The sequence below is a fragment of the Lipotes vexillifer genome, unplaced genomic scaffold, assembly GCF_000442215.2.
Source record: "Lipotes vexillifer unplaced genomic scaffold, Lipotes_vexillifer_v1.1 scaffold1208, whole genome shotgun sequence".
NCBI classification, from domain to species: domain Eukaryota; kingdom Metazoa; phylum Chordata; class Mammalia; order Artiodactyla; family Lipotidae; genus Lipotes; species Lipotes vexillifer.
Genome location: NW_006799247.1, coordinates 67918 through 90655, shown reverse-complemented (window position 1 = coordinate 90655; position 22738 = coordinate 67918). Strand labels below are relative to the sequence as shown.

The following is a 22738-nucleotide window of genomic DNA, read 5'->3' as shown; positions in this document are numbered from 1 at the left end:
CCAAAAACAGTTCGATTCTTGGATTTGGAACGCATCCTTTGGTGCCCAAATCTCCGGCCAACCTAGAACGCGAGCGCAGGTTACGGGATCCCCAGGCACAGCAGCGTTCCCAGAGACAGCGGCGGCCGGAGGCTGGCCTTCAGGGAGTATAACGTCCCCCGACTCCTCGGCCATTCCGGATCTAGGTGTCGGGGCATCTGCCAATAGTAAGCGAGAGGCGAGGCCAGTCCATCCTGCCCTCTCTGCCAATCGGGAGCGAGGGGGCGGGTCCGGGAAGGCTGCTGGCCGTGGAGCCCTGGAGCGAGGAAGAGGGGTCCGCCCTCTGCGCCTCGGCTAATTGAAAGCGAGGGGCGGGTCCCGGGGCGGGTCCCGGAAGGCGGTGCCAGGCGCAGGTGCGAAGACTGGGCGGTAGGGCTGCGGCCTCCGCCGGCGGGCAGTATGGAAGACGTGAGTGCGCGGATGCTGGTGGCGAGCGACAGGCCCGGAGCCCACTCTTCCGGTGCTGGGCGCGCTGGGCGGAGATGGGGGTGGGGGCATCCCTGGCCAGAGGAGCGCCTACTGCGCGGGGCTGCCCGGGCGCGGGGCTGTGGGAGGAGGCACCGGGGCGGCGTCGGGGTCCGGGGCGGTGTCGGAGTCCACGCCGGCCCCGGGCTTATTTTCCGGGCAGAAGGCCGGGCGCGCGCCAGCCCCGTGCGGGCGCGTGTCGGGTCACGGAACTGGGGCGACCCGAGGTGAGCGCGGGGCCCCGGGCGCTGGGTCGCTCGGACGCCCTGGCGTAGGGGCGAGTCCCCGTCCTCTTGGGTCCCGGCCTTGGCCCTGAGGGCTGTGACTTGGAGCGGCTGCGGCAGACCTGTCGTTATCATCACTCGAAAACCCACATTAGAGAAAAACAATGTCGTGGTATTTTGAATCGAAGCATGGTAGGAGTGAAGGGATTTTTAAATCTCTTTACTTAGATGGATCCAAACCAGATTATTAAAAAACCAGTGCACTAGTTACAGTGTATATAGTGTACAGAGTGAAGAGAAATTGCAAAAATCTTTGCTTAAATGTATTAAAACATTTTTAGGAAAAGCATGTATTTGTGCCCCAAATTAACTGGGTTACCCATTGGCACAAAATTCTTGCTCTTGAAAAATGCAAAGTTGATAGTTATATTAAAGCACTGATTTGAGTTAATTAATAGGAATATTACTGTGATCCTACCACTGAATGAGGTGCATCAGGCAAGACACATGAAACACAGTTCCAGCCCTACACAAGACCTTAGATTCTTGTGCAAATAGTGACTATAGTTCAGTTATCTTGACTAAATAAAGACCGAACAATTTCTAATGATAAGACTAAAAAATTCTATTTTTTTTTTCAGTTGAGAACGTGGAAAGCTAACTGTAACACCTGGAAGTAGATTTGAGACTCATATATATTTAAAGAAAAACTGTTTGTTTCTAAATTTTTTAAGAGTGAGATTCATGAACTGACAATGTGTGGAGAAAATGAGTAAGAGGAAAATTAGAGACTCATCAAAATGTGTGCAGTAAATGCTTCTTGGTTGGTGCTAAGCTGCCCCAGGGTTCTTGGGTCTGTAGCTTTTAGCGTTAGGATTAGTACAACCCTAGAAATTTGTTTCACCAAACAGTTGGAGAGTAATGTTTCACCAATAACTACATAGCTTTAGATCTGAGCAAGTCGCCTGCTTTTGGTATTTTGTGGATATGGTTTCTGCCACTCAGTAGAAAGCTAAAAACTGTGTGCCATGTCTTAGGCCCAGACACCTAAATGAGTTAAAAGAGGCAAAGGCTTTTTAGTTAACGGTTCTTTGTTTGCAAGTGGGTGAACCAACTGTGGCTACTTTAAGGAAGAAAGGGATTTATTTGAAAGGATATAGGGTAGATGAACACCTAGGCTTCTGAAAGGAACCAAACAAGGGCAGCTCAAGGGATCCAGAGACAGGGGTCCTTTCAGAATCTGCCCTGGGATGGATCGCCTCAACCATGGACTCCGTTTGCTTTGCTGCTCTGAGAGAGAGTTGGATTGGCCCAGCCCTTTCTGGTTCCATGACCACCCCAGGACAGAGGAGGGTGAAGAGCATCAAAGGATGTTCCCCTTGAGACTTAATGCAGAGGTAGACATTGGGTCCCCAAAGGAAGTAGCTATTGTCACAAAAGAAGAGGGAGGAGATGGTGTGGAAAAAACAACAGCTATCTTCACTTGCAGATGGTGAGTTCCAGAGGATGCTGTTTGTATGGTTTTCCCACATTTCCTATAGGCTCCAAAGGGCAGTGTATTTGATGTAGTCACCAAATACATTGTATTTCATGAACATTGAAAAAGTGACATAGAAACCATATTGTCCCCAGCCCCTTCAGTGTAGTCAGGGAAAACAAAAGGCATACACATAAAGGAAGCAATACAAGGCAGCATAAGAAATATTCCAAATTAATATTATGGGCAGTAATTTTTTAGGAGTTTTAAAGTAGAAAGAAAACACTTGGCAGGACAAGTTTTATAGAGAATATAAGTTTTGGTTGGACTTCGAAAGATGAGTTGGATTCTGAAAAAGATAAGAGAGGATATTTGTGGGGCATTCCAGAAAGCTCACACAGGCTAGAGGAGAAGGTGCATGAAAGGGAACGAGTGGGAGATAAAGTAGACTATTGTCTTACAGTCAGGGTTTCAATGCTACCTTTTAAAAAGTTCCCAGATCCCAACTGTTCAAGAAGTTGGGCCGTCTTTCATTCACTCAACACACATATTGAGTACCTGCTGTGTATCAGGTACTAAAGGTACAAAGAACATAGTATAATGTAGAGTCCTGCCCTTGTGAAGCACACCTTATTCGAACCACTTTGATACCTTGTCCTTCCTTATGCCTGAAAGAACCAAAAACCTGTATATAATATATGAAAAAACAGGCGCGGCCGCCCCCGGAAGTGGACTTCGCCTGCCAAAATCGGTTTCACGGGGAAGGTTATCAGGAAGGCTATGAAGAAGGAAGTAGCTTGGGTATGATTGAAGGAAGACAGTATGGCACGTTACATGGAGCTAGAATCGGATATGAGGTCGGGTGCTACCAGGTTTTGCTTTTGCTTGGAGATGCCTGCTGCACGGCTACGCCACTGAGAAAGACAGCAAAAAGATGAAGGTCTTAGAATCGTTGATTGGAATGATTCAGAAATTCTCTTATGATGACCCTACTTATGATAAACTTCATGAAGACTTAGAGACAATTAGAGGGAAATTTAAGCAGCTTTGTTCATGACTAAACGTCCAGCTTGACTTTAAAACTAGTGCAGCAGGTTCTGGACTTTCATTTTGAGGATGACAGACGCACAAAGGTAAAACATCAGGGAACAGATGTTCTTTTGTCAAGTGTTTAAAAATGTGATTAAAGGCAAAACAGTGATGGGGGATTCATTGTTTTGCAGGGCAGGTTCCAGCTTGGCTGGTGAAAGGGCTTCCTTCCCCCGAGGTCTGCCGGGTAGCCTCGGTGCTCCCCACGGGCCCCCTCCACATAGGCCTGTCCTTTGTTGGGCCCTGTCTGCTCTGCAGCGTGAACGCGGCCCTGGCAGAGCCCTCACCATTCTGCTCTTCTCTGGTCCAGGGTCCAGGCCCCTGGCTCACGGGTTCTCGTCACCTGGCAGGCCTGGCTGGATCTAGACTCAGGTTGGCTCTGGATAGGATAAACCTCCCCTTTACCCCCCAGGCTTTGGTCAGTGCTCAGAGGGACAGTTTTTTTTAAAATGAGAGCCACAGGGTTGGCACGAAGCAGGTTAATGGGAAGGAGTGATGGGTACTGTGACATTTATTGACCCTTGAGATGTGCCAGTGCTGTGACCTGCTTCTCATGTTTGATTTAGTCCCTTCAAGAGCCCATGAGGTAGGCGTTATTCCCATTTTATAGACAAGGAAACTCAGGCCCAAGAGACTGCCTGGTCCAAGGGCAGTGGGCGGCAGAGCTGGAACTCCAGCCCTGTCTCCTGCTGCCTGCTCTGGAATGCATGGTTGCACCCACAGTCTCGGGGTCCCTGCCTGCAAGTCCCCACTATGCCCCGTGGAGCCCTGGGGCATCTCATGTGGCCATGGGTGTGGGCATCTGGCTGAGAGGAGGAGAGGCCAGCCCTGTCCCCAGGGAGCCGGGACGTGCTCTTCCTGTGTCCCCGGGTGGGTGGGGATCTGCAGTATCAAAAATGGTCAAGGGGAGGAGACTTTAGGGTCACTGCTCTATGTGCAGAAACTTTGGAGCCTTACTGCAGCCTCCTTCTAGTGTGAGTTCTTCTGTCTTCTGCCGGGACTTAAAAGGCATCATCTGTACATGGTGCATGGCCTCAGGTGCGCCTTTGTCACAGACACCAGCAGCGCTTATCTCTGGCTGGTGGGATGGAGGGGCTTTTGTTGTTGTTTTTCTGGGTGATTTTTTGTGCTTCCTAAGCTATCTGTTTGGAAGATGTATTATTTTTATAATTGGAGAAAAAATAAAGAGTATATTTTAAAGCAAAAAAGCCCCCCAAAATGAAACAAAACAAAAAATACATGAAAAAATACTTGTTGAGATCATAGACATCAGGCGATGAAGGACAGTGATCTTGGAGAGATGGGAAGCAAATGACGTGAGCCATATGATTGCCCCAACTCACTTCCTTGAGAGAGTTTTCGGGGTGGGCAGAGGAAGGGGGACCAAGTGGGGCTTCAGTAGACCCCGAGTTGAGGAAATGGAGCTGAATCTGGGGATACCGAAGCAGCTGGAGTTCACAAGACAGAGAACCCAGAAAGGAGAGCGCTGCGCAGAGGGAGAGCTCGGAAGAGGTGCAGAGTCCCCTCAGGTATTCAGCTGAGTCCTGTTCTTCATGCCTCTGAGGAAACTCCCTGAGGACTGGGAAAATAACCACTCAGAAAGACCAGAGGGAGCAGTACTGTCATGCAGGGCCAGGAGTAGGGCCTGTTCTTCCAGCCAGACTGGAAACCTCATAATCACAGGGTATTAGGTTTTCAGAAGGGTCTTGCCTCACTTGTGGGGAATAATTAGCACTAGACCAAACATGGTATGGTCCCACCTAAGAAAGCCCCTTAAAAGAAAGACCAAAAAGATCAAGTGACGTAACTGAATCCCAGAACAAAGCTCAATAATATAGGAATACAAAAATGTCCAGCACCCAAAGAGGTAAATTTTGCAATGTCTGGCCTCCAGTCCAGAATTACCAGGCACTGCTAATTATGTGATGTAGTGGAGGTGTTAGGTAATGATATGGTGGTAATCATTTTCCAGTATATAAGTGTATCAAATCAACTCATGGTATGCAAACTTACACAATGTGACATGTTAATTATATCTCAATAAAGTGGAAAAAATGATCAAGCATGCAAAGAGGCAGGGAAATACGACATAACGAGTCAATTAAAACTGATTCAAAAATGACATGCTAGAAATAGCAAACAAGGACATTTAAAAAAATTATAACTTTTCTATATGTTCCAAAGGTTAAAAAGACACAGGGGAGATATAAAATAAACCCACTCAAACTTGCAGAAATAAAAACTACAATGTCAGATGAAAAAGGAACAGCACTGAGGCATCAGAGAAGGCAGCATTTTTGCTAAGACAGACACTTGACAGGTGGGGAGGGATGAAGAGGCACAGAGACTGGAAGGATGGCCTGGAGAGATTCATGGACATTAGTTAAGGGAAGAGCCGTAGAGGTGGGACAGCCTCTAACTGAGAAAGCTAGAAGCAGAGGAGTCTTGAAGAGAATAGAAATCATCAGAATTGCTCCATGAGGTATGGCAAACTAAACAGGAAGCTATCTAGGCATTGAATTTAAAAAATTGCAGCAGCATTGAATGCCTGGGAGTGGAAATTGAGAAGCCCATTCCAGATCTGATCATTTCCCAGATTGCTGTGTTATCTTTATAATCCTGGTGCACAGCAGCCTGCCCTTACACCATTGGTCCCCCTCTCTACCCCTTCCAAAGTGAAGAGCCCATATCCTCTGTCTCCAAATCCAATTCTCAGACTTCCCCTTTTCCCACTAAATTTTCATTTCCCTCTTGTTCTAGTGCAATTATCTAACCTAAATTTTTTGCATCATTTGTACTATTCATTTGCTAATTTATTATGTACTGCCCCATAATATGCCACACACTATATTCTATTGTGCATTCTTATATTGTTCAGTCCTGCATGCCTTTATCCTAACCTCCCCGATGAAAATGTAATCTCCTTTTGAATAGGGACTGTGTCTTACATTCTTTTATCTCAGGAACAGTGCCTTATATGTAACAGTTTTCAGTGAGGCTCTGAGACTGAGAGATTGTTTTATGCACCAGATACCTAAGATGCTGTTCCTGTCAAGACCCTAACTTTAAACATGACTAACAAGATTTTGAGGTTGCAGCTCAGCCTTTGCTGGCTACTTCAGTGACATTGCAACTAGTTGTTTTCATTGAGAATCTGGTATCTACAAACTGAAATCTCCAGGGTCTATCAGGGTGATCTGTTTCTATTAACACTCTTAACATATTTCTCTCATGATTGAAAGTTTGTTTAAGACCTCTTAGTAATGCCTCAACCAGCTTTCCAAAATTTTGTGGAACACCGAGATATAGTTTAAGAATTGCAATCATATGTAATTTTTATCAATAATATAAATAATGTTGGGGACTACCCTGGTGGTCCAGTGGTTAAAACTGCGCTTCCCACTGCAGAGGTCACAGGTTTGATCCCTGGTAAGGGAACTAAGATCCCACATGCTGCACAGCACAGCCAGAAATGTAAATATGTGTGTGTGTGTGTGTGTGTGTGTGTGTGTGTGTGTATAATGTTAAATAAATCAATATCTAAGTTTTGAGGGCTTGAAGAAAATTATTTCAGATTAATGAGATTAATAATTGATAATTAATGAGATTATTTATACATAATCTCATTATGTCTTACCTCATTTGGAGATAAAGAATTAAGATTTCTTCTACTTGTTTTAATAATTGTTTTTACCAGTTTACAGTAGTCATCAAGAAGTTTATGGTATTTTTTTAAAATTGGCTTTAGGTAGGGAGTGTGTTTTCTTGCCTATAATTTGTGTAATGAATTTTAAAGCTTTATAGTTTAGTAGATTTGTCTTGGAAACATAATCCAAAGAGTGGTGATTATAACTTGCTTTTTTCTGCACCTCAGGGTTCCTTGGATCTCATCCAAAGTATTGAAGATGACCCCCTTCTGGACAGCCATCATCTCCCACATCACTCATTACACACTCATTTTAGGCCCAGATTCCAGCCTCTTCCTACAGTCATCATTGCAAATCTTCTCTTGTTGATACATGTAAGTTGACTGGGAGAAAGTGATCCATCCAAAGGTGATGTTTTTCAAAAATTTATAACCTCTTCAGAGGGCAGTTTGGCTATATCTATTAACATTTAAAGTGTGCATACTTTTTTACTCATATCTCTACTTCAAATAATTTATTGTAGACATATTTGCACACATGTAAGGATATCATTTATGATAGCAGTGTTGTCTGTAATATGAGGAAACTACAAACTGCCACCATCCAGAAGATGCTTTGTATGTCCTGTCCATATGAAGGAATGCTTATACAATATTAAAAGAGAAACTTAGAAGAGAAACCTGGGGTGGATGTGTACCCTTCACGGTTCATTGTTGAATGGAAAAAAATGAGGTTTACAGTGGTGTGTACAGAATGTTCCTGTTTGTACATTTTAAAAGGGTGTTGAGAGAAATGTGTATATGGGTGATGTTGTGACTTATAAGAAATATATTTGGTCATTCAGATGATCAAAATATAGTTCTCATATGTCTTTGGTCTTCATCCATGGTTTCTGGCTCATAGCTCCCAAAACCCTTGGAATTTCCTGATAAGAGCAATGGGAGCATCTTTTGTTATAATTTTTGGTCTTTTGTCCTCAGTCCCTTCAAAGTCATAAAGGTGAAATGGGTGTCTTGATATTCATAACAACCCCTTTCCACCACTGCTGTATTTATGTTGGTGAGGTGACTTTGGAAAGCACCTAAGGATGGGGGCTGTTGCCAGGGGAACCAAGCAGGAACAAAGGGTTGGAACTTTCAGTCCCACGCCCTGGCCTCTGGGGATGGGAAAGGTGCTGCAGGTTAAATCATGCACCAATGGCCAATGATTTAATCAACCAGGCCTATGTAATGAAGCCTCCATAAAGACCCAAAAGGAGGGGTTTCAGAGAGCTTCCAGGTTGGTGAGCTAGAACACTTGTTATGAACCACTGCCAGGCCCCCAGACTCTACCAGGACAGAAGCTCCTTTGTTTAGGAACTGGCAGGAAGTATGTCTTCATCGGGCTATTGATTTGTATCTTTTAATATCCTTTGTAATAAATTGGTAATGTGGTGAGTAAACAGGTTTCCTGAGTTCTGTGAGCCAGTCTGGCAAACTAATTGAACCCAAGAAGGAGTTGATGGGAACCTCTGATTTATAGCCTGTCAGTCAGAAGTGCAGGTAACAACCTGGATTTGCAGGTGGTATCTAAAGTCCAAGGAGGGGGTTGTGGGAACCTCTGATTTGTAGCCAGTGGGTAAGAAGCACTGGTGACAACTTGGACTTGCAGTTAGCATCTGAAGTGAGGGCAGTCTTGTGGGACTGAGCCTTCAACCCATGGGATCTGATGCTCTCTCCAGGTAGTGTCAGAACTGAGTTGAGCTGTCTTCACCAAGACACCCATTTCACCAGTTGAGCTCCCAGTTGGTGTCAGAGATTTGCCGCCCGCCTCCGCCGTCCCCTCCCCCCCACAAACACATTGGAATTGGTACTGGAAACTTTTAACGTTTATTCCTGTATTCTGTAATAGAATTATTTCCAGAAGCATTCACAAGACCCATTTTTTAATTTTTTTTTTTTTTGCTCTACGCGGACCTCTCACTGCTGCGGCCTCTCCCGCTGCGGAGCACAGGCTCCGGACGCGCAGGCTCAGCGGCCATGGCTCACGGGCGCAGCCGCTCCGGGGCATGTAGGATCCCCCCGGACCGGGGCATGAACCCGTGTCCCCTGCATCGGCAGGCGGACTCCCAACCACTGCGCCTCCAGGGAAGCCCCACAAGACCCTTTTAATGCTAGTTGCACTGAGTGCCTCAATGGAAGGGACACCTAGTATATTTTAATGTTTACTTTTTGTACTATTTGAATTTTTTTATCATATGCATGTATTTTTCAGTTATAAAAACAAAAAAAGATACAAATAAATCTATATATGTTGACATGGAAATTTATCTATTTATTTATACCTAGGAAATAGTGTTAAGCAGAGAAATCAGTGTACTGTTGCCCCATGTTTTATATGATAAAATTACAAATGTCTGGGGATTTTTTAAAATGTGTGTTGCAACCACTGATTTTTAAAAATCAGTGTACTGTTGCCCCATGTTTTATATGATAAAATTACAAATGTTTGGGGATTTTTAAAAATGTGTGTTGCAACCACTAGATAAATAAATCCAGGAGATCTAATGCATAGCATAGTGATTATAGTCAACACTAATATTATAAATTTCAAAGTTGCTAGGAGACTAGATATCTTAATTGCTCTCACCACAAAAAAGAAATGGTAATTATGTGACATGATACAGGTGTTGGCTAAAGCTACGGTGGCCATCATTTTGCAATATACAAATGTTTCAAATCAACACATTGCACACCTTAAACTTATACAGTGTTATGTCAATTATATCCCTCAATAAAAATAAATAAATAAAGTTCAGTGTCATAAAAACAAAACAAGACACATGTATGAATGGTCTTGTAGGCTTACTGGGGGCTCTGCTCCAAGTCTGTTAATTATTTCCTCATTTTGGTTACTGCAGTCTCAAACACTAGGGGCTGTAGTTCTTTGCGGCAATGTGAAAGATCAAAAGAAGGCAGATTCTCGCCGCTCCTTGGGTGTTCATGAGGAGGGTGGATGTGGTTGAGGACTGGCCCAGCTGCTGCTCCAGTGAGGTGCACTGTGGAAGACTTGCACTCAGAACTGAGTGCATTGAGGACAGAGGTGCACCTGTTTTCCTCATGTAGATCTAGTAAGTGGCCTGATTCTGCCATGGCTTCCTGATCCCCAAATAGCAGCTGAAGCGCTTTTTTCCTTGTGCCTCTTTGTATTGATATAATTTATAAATTATATAATTATAAATTATATAAAGAGTATAACATACTCTTTATGTATGTACAGTACACACACACACCACTTAAAAAAAACTTTACGTTAAATTGCCTGCCTTCGATACTGTGGGATTGATTGCCCTAATTTTAGGACTAAGAAAATCTTATGTTAAAGAACAAGAAAAACTAATGTCTTTATATACTACTTTGTATAAAATGGATCAGTTGGGTTCAATGTACAGTATATTACAGTAAAGGGAATATGTTGACTTTTCCACTTTTGCTTTATGAGGATGTGCATCTTGAGCTGCTATAGCAAATATTACTGCTCTTGACAAACCACATAAATTTTAAATAGATTTATTACATGCTAAGATTGGCTGCTATTGGATGCTTGGTGATGGATGCTAATAACAGCATTTAAAATTTTCTTTGATTTTTTTAAAAATTATAGAATAATACTGCCTTATGGTTAACAAGTAAAACATTACCAGAGTATACAAAGATATAATCTTCCCTTTTCTCTGCTTCACCCCTTCTCCCTGAGTTAATAAATGGGGTCAGTTCACTGTATCTCTTTCAGTGTCTTTTGTTAAGTTCATACAAATGTATACAAAAAGATTACCACGTTATAAAAGGATGTCCCCCATTTCCAAAAAAGAAAAAAATTGGATAATACGGTATTTATTACTCATCAGCAGTGTTCCTCAAACTTGAGCATGCACCAGATACCCTGGCAGGCTTATTACACTACAGGCTGCTGGCCACACCCCCAGAAATTTTGATTTGGGGCCTGAAAATTTACATTTCTAACTGGTCTGGAGATCACACTTTGAACTACTACTTTACACCATACTTTCTTTAATCTTAACATATCATAGATATCCACCCAAACTAATACATAGAGCTTTAGTTAATTCTTTTTTTTTTTTTTTTTTTGTCTGTGTTGGGTCTTTGTTGCTGCACTTGGGCTTTCTCTAGTTGTGACGAGAGTGGGGGCTACTCTTCATTGTGGTGCACGGGCTTCTCATTGTGGTGGCTTCTTTTGTTGTTGAGCACCGGGCTCTAGGCATTTGGGTTTCAGTAGTTGTGGCACCAGGGCTCAGTAGTTGTGGCTCATGGGCTCTAGAGCACAGGCTCAGTAGTTGTGGCACACAGGCTTAGTTGCTCCATAGCATGTGGGATCTTCCCAGACCAGGAATTGAACCCATGTCCCCTGCATTGGCAGGAGGATTCTTAACCACTGTGCCACCAGAGAAGTTGCCTAGTTCTTTTATAGCTGAATAACATTCTATTATGTGAGTGGGTATACCTTAATTTATTCAAATATTCTGCTATGGATGCATACATATACTTGGGCAATTTACAGTTTTTTTTCAAATACAGAGAACGCTGCAGTAAATACATGTGTCCATATATCCTAGGTACTGTGCTTTTACTTCTGAGTGATAGGGTCCTAAGGTAGGATTTCTGGGTCAAGATATTTCCAAATTATTTTTCAGCAGCACTTCCCAGACCAGTCAGCATTTTATGAGACTGTCTGTTTGCCCATATGTTGACATCAATCTTTTAAATTTTTGTCAATCTAATTGGATAGTTGTTCTCTTAAAACTGAAGCTAGAAATAAACTTTTTTAATTCACGATTTTTATTAGTTTTGAGGTGCTAAATTAACTGTTTTTACTCTGTTTAATAAAAGAGAAGTGGGCAGGAAATTGAATTAACATTAAGTACTCATCTTTGTTAGATGGGATTTGGGGTGATTTTTATTTTCTTATTTGTGATTTTATCTGTTTCCCAAATTTTCTGCAAATTTTTCTCCAGATTATCTGTTTAAAAAGTTTGTAAAAATGGCAAAAAATAAAGTATTTTTAAACTCAAAAAAGTAGGATACTGAAAGTCATAGGTATAAGAATATGTGCTGGGGATGGTCATTATTGTTTCTTAAATCCAAATATTGAATATTAATTCTACTGTTTTCCTTTCCACCAGATTGTGTTTGTTGTTTTAGCATTTTTAACAGGTGTGCTTTGTTCTTACCCCAATCCAATTGAGGACAAGTGCCCAGGAAACTATACGAACCCATTGAAAGTTCAGACAGTCATAATACTTGGAAAAGTTATTTTGTGGATTCTGCATTTCCTCCTTGAACAATACATCCAGTATCACCACAGCAAAGTAAGAAACCGAGGCTATAACAAGATCTACCGGTCAACAAGGCATCTTAAAAGCCTTGCGCTGATGATACACTCCACTGGTAAGCCCAGTTGTCTCACTCATCTATTCGGCGGCTTGCTTGAATGTAATAAATGACAGCAGAAAGAAAATGTTAAGTTTGATTTTATAATCAAATACATGCTCTCATTTTTGTGAGAGTGATGTGGCCACTAAAATTAGGATCACCTTAATGTCTTGAAGTTTTTCTTATATTTCCCTTTGAAATCTGTATTTGTTATGTAAGGGAGGAAAAATATTCCCTCTGCCCTTCTAGGTTCTTGCCTGAGATTCCACCAATAAAGGACAGATTAACAGGAGAAAAACGAATAGAAGTTTAATAACATTATACCTCCTGTATACATGGGAGAGACCCAGGAAAGCAGAGTAACTCCACAATGGCCTAAGCCACCCTCTTAAATAATATCTCCAGCTAAAGAACAAAGAAGATGGGGAGGGTTGGGGGAGGGGCGATAGTTCTGGGAGGTGACCAGGAAAAGCACAGTAAACAAGGGTAAGTTTGTTATGCTTGCCTTCTGCATTGATTAGAGTTTCTAGAGATTTAGAGTCATCCTGGTACAGAGAGGGATATAACCTTACAAATGGAGATTTCCCTTATAATTGTAGATGTCTCTTATAAAAGGTAATGGTTTTCAGAGCTTCATCTGTGTCTGCCGTTTCTTAAAAATAATCAGCTTAAGATAATCCTTAAGACAAAGGAGGCATATTTTGGGGTAGTATTTTCTGTCCCCTTCATTATAAGCAAGGTACCCCTGTGTGAAATGTGGACTTTTTCCCCCTTTTGATACTAGCAGACTTACTCATCTCAAGGAGATATACAGCTGATGCTAGTTGATACTTGTAGGATAAGAGGGGATTGTTTTATTTTAAATGAAGCTCGGTGCTTTTCCCGCAGTAAGAGAAAGACTGTTATATAATAAGATGTATTACTAAAACAGAAAACCTGGAAAACAATTTATGAAGGCAAGGTCAGGAAGTCTATCCAGGATGCAGACAATTTAAAGGCTTAATGGAATTAAATTGAACTTCTTTAGGTATTTCTGCCTAATTGTCAAGGTTTCTACCTTTTCTAAAAAGCCCTCTTTTTCAATTTGAGTCCAGAATAAATGTTTGAACATTTTGAAACCAAATTAGAAATTAATTTTTCCCCAGAAAAACAGCTCTACAGAATTTAATGTTATTCCCATGTTCTGGTAGTGCATTTTCTTAAAGGGCAGGCTGTGAGTTCATCTGCTCAGCGAGGTTGTCAATGGGAGTGGGAGGGCCCAGCGGTTGCAGAGAAAGAAGCATTGTATTGGAGTGGCTGGTCTTGAAGCACCTCCAAGGCGCGGCCTTTACTGCCCCCAGAGGAAGAGTGCAGTTTCTACTTCTAGTGCTGATTGCAGTACTTGTTTTTGGCCAGAAGATGTCCCTATAATCTTTGCGCCTCTGACAAAGAGACCAGCAGAAACCTATTTGTATACTGACCAAAATAATGTTCAGTTTCTCCACTGATGGTTTGGAAATAGTATTTTTGAGGCCCACCAAGAGATTGTCTAATCTTTGCCTTTCCTCTGACTTTCAAATTATTGCTACACATGTGACCCTTAATCACAGTCTGTTTCTAAACAATTGGACCCTCAGTTTAATCACAGATGGCATCACTTTTAAGTTACTCATATAAGTACCCAGAAAATCCAGGAGAACTGGGGCAGATGTTTACTTTGTTTCTATTTTCTTTAAATATTTTTTTCTTATTTGAAGAAAAAGAAGGTAAATCTATGAAGATATAGAACTTCCAGCTAATCCGAAGGGTGTAACCATTCTTTTTTTTTTTTTTTGCCTGTGATGGTATTGCCGGGTATTGTCTGGCTTCATCCTGATGCTTGTTATTCTCTGCAGAGAGAAAAATAAATTGATTTTACTTTATTTTGTGGAGATGGGAGAAGGGGCTTTGCTTTCCTTCCAAATAAGTTGAAAATATTTATCTGATTTATCTGTTCTCCTTCGTTAGATCGAAATACATCCTGAACTCTATCAAATGTTATTAGCTGCATAGCAAGTTGCATATTTGTTCTTTTCATTGAAGCGAAAACTTGACCCTTGGAGACATGGTGCTGGGCAGGGTGCTCTCATGATGTCCACAGTGCTTATCATTCAGGGAAATGTCTTACTTTTGCAGTCTCTGCTGCCAGCCTGCAAGTTCACCCTGTGACCTGCCACACTGCTGACACAGGCCTTGCTCAGGGCATCAGAAATCCTCTGGAAACTGTGTGTTCACTCTCCCTGCAGAGGTTTTTCCCTAGTTTTTTCCTCTCCCTAAAGCTGTAAAGTTATATTTGTCTTGTACACAAAACCAATTCATAAATTGAGCTATTGGTCAACATGCTAAGACACTGACATTTATGAGTGCAAGGGGAGGGCATAGGGATTTGTGCTGGACCATTGCTTTGTGTAGAGGGACTTCTGATAGGTTATTTAAACAGGGTTCTTTGGCTCATAGTCATCCCTTTGTACCAAGAAGCAGAAGGTAAATCAAATGAGCATCTCCCCAGCCTTGATCAGACTTGGATAAATATGTTAGTTTTAGGTAATTCTAAGATAAAACATTACAGGAATGACTTCTGCCCCTAAACTTTTCTTTGACAGTCTTCAGACTGTAAGTGCAGAATGAGTTTTAAATGGTTTTCAAAAATAAATAATGGATATGCTGAGCAGGGGGGAAACAGCTCATATTTATTGTCAGCCCATTTTTCAGACAAGGAGTGGAGGTGTTAGGTCATCTGTCCAAGGTCAGCAGCGTGTCCCCGGTTTTTTTCTGGATACTCGCCGCGTCCTTTACTGTGCTGCATGACCAGAAGGGGCCACCGGGTCCTCGTAGAAACTCATTCCTTGAGTTTTAAAAAAGTCCAGATTCTTACGTATTTGTGTCATGAGGCATCATTTGCTCTTAGCCGTGTTGCGTTTGATTTCCATCGTCTACCTTCCTTCGTCGCCGCGTAGCTGGGTGGGTGCCCGCGCCCTCGCGGTACCCCTGCGGGGGCTGCGGCCGGGGCGGTGGCGCGGGCTCCGGGACTCCGCCCCACCCACGCAAGCACGCTGCGTCTCCTCCCCGCAGGCAACACGGCGCTACTCCTCCTGCTCTGCTTGCAGCACTCCTTCCCCGAGCCCAGTGCGCTGTACCTGGACCTCATTCTGGCCACCCTGGCCGTGGAACTGGTCTGTTCCCTGACGTGCCTGCTCGTGTACACAGGTGAGAATGACAAGGAGCCTGTTCTTATAGAAAGGCCTTTCACTGCTGGTCGCATCCCCACCTGAAGCCCAGCCCATTACCTTTCTGGCGGGAAACTTTTTCTACGTGGCCGTTACCCTACTGAGCACCCATACTTCATTGCTGACCACATCCAGACTCCTCTAATTTCAGACTACCAGGAACATACCGGTGAGTTGCATTTCTAAAGTTGTGTCATCAACAAATTCTTACCAACTAGAATGAAGGCTTTCCATTAAAAAAAAAAGAAGAAAATGAAAAAAAAAATATCTACAAACTTTTGCATCCTCAAAGGCAACTGAGATGTAAGTCTGGCTTTAAATTAAAATATAGCTAAATATAGGACTTCCCTGGTTGTCCAGTGGTTAAGACTCTGCACTTCCACTGAAGGGGGCATGGGTTCAGTCCCTGGTAGGGGTAAGATCCCACATGCTGTGTGGCAAAATAAAAGTAAAATAAAATAAATAAATAAGTTAATACATGCAAAACTGTATTTAGCCCAAACTTAATTTTGATAAACCATTTAAGAACCCACTTCTTTCTAAATTTAGAACTGTCTGAGGATTGTTCTGTCTGGCTGTTTCTCAAAACTCAGTGGTAAAATTAAATAAGCTTCAAACATGTTAACATGAAAAATAGATGGAAGGATGCCTGAAGAGAAAAAACTCCAAGCCCGGAAGAAACAAGATTTCATTCCTGCTGCAGTACTGACATGCACTAAAATCTGTAATAGCAGCTAATTTGGTGGCATTGAGCAACAGTTGTTTTGTGACAATAAAATACCTTATCTGTCCATTTTGAAAGAGATTATTTCTTCAGTTATGAAGGAAAAGTCACATGGGCCAAAGCTTGTGTTTCATTTTACTGTTTTGTGCCTCTTCTTAAGGCTTCTAGGGCAAATGTTGACTTTGTTCAGTGTATCACAAAAAATTTAAGGTTGTTTCCCTGATACATGCATTTTTCTCGCTTCTATATATTAAAAAGATTTAAAAGATACCTAGTTTTGGTAATGCTGATAGTAATTCTTCATGATATGATTCTTTGATATACTAATTCTAATCTAAATTTGACTAATTTTTCTGCAGTAAAGTAGTTAATCTCTAAAAGTCAAAATGGACTCTTCTCATTGGGCACCTGACTGCCTCTGTAGGAAAAAACTAGGGAAATAAAACTTAAAAGCTTTGTGGTGATTTGATTAGCTTTCCATTTGTTTAAAAATAAGCAACGAGGCTTCCCTGGTGGTGCAGTGGTTGAGAGTCCACCTGCCGATGCAGGGGACACGGGTTCGTGCCCTGGTCCGGGAAGATCCCACATGCTGTGGAGCGCCTGGTCCCGTGAGCCATGGCCGCTGAGCCTGCGCGTCCGGAGCCTGTGCTCTGCAACGGGAGAGGCCACAACAGTGAGGCCCGCGTACCGCAAAAAAATAAAATAAATAAATAAGCAAGGATTCAAAAAATGCCACTCAGTTACCAGCTTTCCAGTAGCCCTGATGTTCGGGCTTCAGCTCAGGAGGAAAGGACTGTAAGGGGCAGCAGGCCCATGTCCAGTGTCCTGTGGTTTAGTGAGAGCTCTCCTTGGCTTATTGTGGTGGAAAGGAAGAGTGGAAGATTCTCATTCCATGTAGATTGCACTGGTGTTATTGCCTGGCCTGTGATATGCTGACTGCATGGAATTTAATTTATTTTAAAAACCACAAACACCAGAAACTATCACAACATTGTAAATCAACTGTACTTCAATTAAAAAAAAAAAAATGGAACACCTTCAGGGAAAAAAACCCCACAAAGATGAGTCTGAAAGATGGACATTTTTCTGTTGTTGAGCTATTGTTTTTTATTTCTGCCTCTTAACTTTTACTTTAATATCCTGTAACTGTTATTTCTTTTTGCCCAGTTCAAGAAACTTAAACTTGTTCCAAGTTTCTTCATTTATCTTGGAGTTATTATGTGGAAGACACCATTATAAGGAGATGCCATATGAACGTAACTCCAATTTAGAGGCAAGCCTCATGGGACAGTCGAGTCTCAACCTTCATCTCCTGAGTGGCGCTGGACACAGTGGCTCACTCCCTTCTTGAGATGCGTTCTTTACTTGTCCTGGGAAGCTGGCTTCCTGGCATCCCGCCTGGCCCCCTGATGGCCCCATCTTCTCTTTTGTTGAGCTCTCTTGGCCTGCATGGTGGAGCCCAGCACTCAGTCCCTGTCTGCACTTGGGTGGGCGCGCTGTTCTCGTGCCATCGGAAGCCAAGGGGCTATTCATATCTCTTTTTTTTTGAAGTATAGTTGATTTACAGTGTTGTACTAGTTTCAGGTGTACAGAAAAATGATTCAGATGTATATATTCTTTTTCAGATTCTTGTCCACTGTAAGTTATTACATGATATTGAATATAGTTCCCTGTGCTATACAGTAGGTCCTTGTTGTTTGTCTATTTTATATATGGTAGTGTGTATGTTAATCCCAAACTCTTAATTTATCCCTCCCTGCACACCCCATTCCCCCTTTGGAAACCATAGTTTGTTTTCTGTGTCTGTGAGTTTATTTCTGTTTTGTAAGTAAGTTCATTTGTATCATATTTTAGATTCCACATATAAGTGATAATCATATGATATTTGTCTTGCTCTGTCTGACTTATTTCATGTAGTATGATAATCTCTGGGTCCATCCATGTTGCTGTAAATGGCATTATTTCGTTCTTTTTCATGGCTGAGTAATATTCCATTGTATATATGTGTCACGTCTTCTTTATCCATTCATCTGTCAATGGACATTTAGGTTGCTTCCATGTCTTGGCTATTGTAAAAAGTGCTGCAATGAACCTTGAGGTGTATGTATCCTTTTTTTCTTTAAACAGATTTATTTATTTTTACTTATTTATTTTTGGCTGCATTGGGTTTTTGTTGCTGCGTGCGGGCTTTCTCTAGTTGTGGCGAGCAGGGGCTGTTTTTCATTGCATTGCAAGGACTTCTCATTGCGGTGACTTCTGTTGTTGCGGAGCACAGGCTCTAGGTGCACAGGCTTCAGCAGTTGTGGCACGTGGGCTCAGTAGTTGTGGCTCGGGGGCTCTAGAGCACAGGCTCAGTAGTTGTGACGCATGGGCTTAGTTGCTCCACTGCACGTGGGATCTTCCCAGACCAGGACTGGAACCCGTGTCCCCTGCATTGGCAGGCAGATTCTTAATCACTGTGCCACCAGGGAAGTCCCCTGCATGTATCCTTTTGAACCATGTTTTTCCTCTGGATATATGCCCAGGAGTGGGATTGCTGGATCATATGGTAAATCTGCTTTTAGTCTTTTAACAAACCTCCATACTGTTCTCCATAGTGGCTGTACCAATTTACATTCCCACCAACAGTGCAGGAGGGTTCCCTTTTCTCCACACCCCCTCCAGCATTTATTATTTGTAGACTTTTTATTTTATTTTATTTTATTTTATTTTATTTTATTTGTATTTGTAGACTTTTTTTTTTGTAGACTTTTTTTTTTTTTTTTTTTTTTTTCTTTTGCGGTATGCAGGCCTCTCACTGTTGTGGCCTCTCCCGTTGCGGAGCACAGGCTCCGGATGCGCAGGCTCAGTGGCCATGGCTCACGGGCCTAGCCGCTCTGTGGCATGTAGGATCTTCCCAGACTGGGGCACAAACCCATGTCCCCTGCATCAGCAGACGGACTCTCAACCACTGCGCCACCAGGGAAGCCCTTTTTTGTAGACTTTTGATGATGGCCATTCTGACTGGTGTGAGGTGATACCTCATTGTAGTTTTGATTTGCATTTCTCTGATTAGCCATGTTGTGCATCTTTTCATGTGTCTGTTGATCATCTTGATGTCTTCTTGGAGAAATGTCTGTGTAGGAGTTTTGCCGAATTTTTGATTGGGTTGTTTGTTTGTTTTTTTGATATTGAGCTATATTAGCTGTTTGTATATTTTGGAAATTAATCCCTTGTTGGTCTCGTGGTTTGGAAATATTTTCTCCCATTCTTTAGGTTTTGTTTTGTGGTGTTCATGGTTTCCTTTGCTGTGCAAAAGCTTTTAAGTTTCATTAGGTCCCATTTGTTTATTTTTGCTTATATTTCCATTACTGTAGGATATGGATCCAAAAAAACATTGTTGCAATTTATGTCAGAGTGTCCTGTCTATGTTTTTCCTCTAGCAGTTTTATAGTCTCCAGCCTTACATTTAGGTGTTTAATCCATTTTGAGTTTATTTTTGTATATGGTGTTGGAGAATGTTCTAATTTCATTTTTTACATGTAGCTGTCCAGTTTTCCCAGCAATGCTTATTGAAGAGATTCTTTTCTCCATTGTATATTCTTGCTTCCCTTGTCATGGATTAATTGACCATAAGTGTGTGGGTTTATTTCTGTGTCCTCTGTTCTGTTTCATTGATCTGTGTGTGTCTGTTTCTGTGTGAGGGGCTTCTTATTTCTAACTCTCTTGGCCACCACCTAAAAATCAAGGGCTTCTGGTTACACTCCCTCACTGGTTCTCTTGGCATCTCACTGCCCACTTCCTTCTGGTCCTTTCTGATAAACCCTCTGCATGTCTCCTAACCTTCTCACATTTCTCTTTCACCTCTTTGTTTAATCTTCTTCAGCCTCATTCTCATCTGAGAGTCACATCAGAATCATCTGTGGGTCCTGGGAGTTCCATGACAGGTTGAACATATGACTCAGCACATGCACTTCTGGGTCCATGTGTACTTTTACACAGATGTTCCAAATGGCATTATTTATAGCAGCCAGAAGTGGAAACAACCTAAATGGTGTTAGGATAAAGTGATGACTAGACCAACAGAAGGTGTTCTATCCATACAGAGGATAGTATTCAGCCACAAAAAGGGAGGAATAGTGGAATGAAGCACTGACACTTACAGTATGGATGAACCTTGAAAGCATTATGCTGAGAGAAAAAAAAGCCAGACGTAAATATTGTATGATTCTGTGTACTTGGAATGCCCAGAGCAGGCACATCTATAGAGAAGGAGAACACATTAGTGGTTGCCTAGTCCTGGAGGTGGGGATACCTAGAGAGTGACTGCTCATGGATCCCAGGCTTCTTTTTGGGGTGACAAGATGTTCTAAAATTCATTGTGGAGACAGTTGCACAACTGTTTGAATGTACCGAACCATTGAATTGTACACTTTGAAGGAATTGCATTGTATGTGAATTATATCTCAAGGGTTGTTACAAGAAAGGAAAGAATCATATGTGGAGTTTTTAAAAATTGTGCTGGGGCCTAACCCACCTCCCCTCCCCCTTCCCACGTGTTGAATACTTGACCCATTTGGAGCTGCACAGACAATTCTCAAGGCCAGTCTCATTGGACAGTCACTACCATCAGCCCTTTCTCTTGTCCCCTTGTCACCATCTGTGGTGGGAGTGCTCATTCCAGCCGTGTCCCAGGGTTATTACGCAGGTGGGTCAGGGCCCCCGGACAGTGGCTCTTACTCAGACATGCAGATTGTTCGGCTCAGTCTGTAGCCAAACCTGCGAGGTTGGGAACAACAGCCTTGTTGTGTCTGATTATTCAGCTCTCTGCAGCAGACTTCTACCCATGTGCATTAGGCTGCTGGGGCTGCCAGAGCACATACCCAGCCTGGGTGACTAAGACACACAAACTTATTTTCTCTCAGTTGTGGAGGCTGGACCTCTGAGATCAGGGTGTCACAGGCCTGGCTTCTCCAGAGGCTTCTTCCTTGGTGTGTAGGTGGCCGCCTCTCGCTGTGACCTCACGTGGCCTTTGCTCTGTGCAGGTGCATTCCTGGTGTCCCTTCATCTCTCAGATCAGCACCGCCCCCATTACTTTGTTCTTACTTTGATTACCTCACCAAAGGTCACGTCTCCAAGGACACTCATTTTGGGGTTAGGGCTTCAGGTTCGTCAGTGGCCTCCAGGTCGCCGAATTCCCTGGCTCTTCCACGTGTCTTTACTTCCGGGCAATGAGCGCTGATGGCTCTTTCCTGACTCTTCTCCTGCCTCTGCATCAGCATTTCCATTCCCTTTTAGCACATTTTCCCTATCTGTTTATGAACCATTTTTTTTTTTTGCATATTACTTGAAAAGAATAGCCAATTACTAATGAAATTTGAATAAATGGAATTAGAAAATTTTTCGTGATTGGATAACCTGACAATAATGACTTTATTATTTTAGTGAAAATTCGAAAATTTAATAAAGCCAAGCCACAGCCTGATGTACTTGAAGAAGAAAAAATCTATGCTTACCCCAGCAATATTACCTCGGAGACTGGATTCAGGTAAGTGTGGAGTAAAAGATTAGTGAAAGAAATTTAAAAGTTTATTCCATCTGGAAATCTAGAGGCCATTCTGATACTTGGAGTTTAGGACTCTGCATATGTTAAAATATGTTTACAACTATGTTTGATTTGTTTACTTCCTCTCAGCTGTGGTGAAACCAAGTCTAAAGAAAGAATCTCATTTGGGGATATTGCCTTGGCTTATAAAATCTAAGAAAAAGTAACAGATATAACCTGCTGTACTGAAAACTAGTAGAGATCCATTTGCAAAGAGACTTTTGGTGAACATGTGTAACTCATGAATACCTTGGTTCTGTGCAGGACTCTCTCAAGCCTGGAAGAGATTGTGGAGAAGCAAGGAGACATCATAGTGTACCTGAAGCGGCACAATGCCCTGCTCAGCCAGCGTCTGCTGGCCTTCACGTCCTCTGACCTCAGCTCTCAGCCAAGTGGGATTTGACAGCAATTCCAAAGGAGCCAGAGTAATTTAGACTGACCGGCTACCTGACAAGCTGTCTTAGGGAAATGCAGCTTTGACAAGTAACATTCTACAATTTCTGTTGGAAACCTGAATTTGGTTCTCACCTGTGTGGCTGTTTAATAAGTTGGACTCACGGATCATTTGAAAGACACTTTGTAGCGCCTCGCGAACTCAAGGGGAATGTCTGTTTTGCGCATTTTGAAATTATTTAACTGCCTGGTTTATCCTAGGATCAAAGGTATAGATTAAACATCTCCTTGACCAGCACTTCTTCCATACTCATTGGGACCTGGTAATAATTTGGCTTTTTATAGAGGAAGTCTGAAATGACAACCTATTTAAAACTGGGCTTGAGTTTTTCCCACATTTATACTGGTGGGAGAAGTCATCA

General features: G+C 42.5%; 1 protein-coding gene across 2 annotated transcripts; it reads left to right on the top strand.

The window, feature by feature from the left end:
* The first annotated feature begins 438 nt into the window (after nt 1-438).
* Nucleotides 439-22326, top strand: TMEM192 (transmembrane protein 192). Of its 2 annotated transcripts, none has more exons than XM_007471528.1 (6): nt 439-447; nt 7169-7315; nt 12121-12385; nt 15461-15595; nt 21764-21866; nt 22188-22326. In XM_007471528.1, exons 1-6 carry the CDS (start codon nt 439-441, stop codon nt 22324-22326), a joined length of 798 nt encoding a protein of 265 aa, XP_007471590.1. The 2 variants fall into 2 exon arrangements, with proteins under 2 accessions (XP_007471590.1, XP_007471589.1); XM_007471527.1 differs by lacking the exon at nt 439-447 and adding an exon at nt 2986-3006.
* The last annotated feature ends 412 nt before the right edge of the window (nt 22327-22738 follow it).

Excerpts from the sequence above, each read along its gene's own strand:
- TMEM192 (XM_007471527.1), top strand. The coding sequence starts at position 2,986 with ATGAAGAAGGAAGTAGCTTGG. Across the intron at positions 12,386-15,460 it reads GCTGATGATACACTCCACTG|GCAACACGGCGCTACTCCTC; the intron begins GTAAGCCCAGTT and ends TCCTCCCCGCAG. Across the intron at positions 21,867-22,187 it reads ACCTCGGAGACTGGATTCAG|GACTCTCTCAAGCCTGGAAG; the intron begins GTAAGTGTGGAG and ends GGTTCTGTGCAG.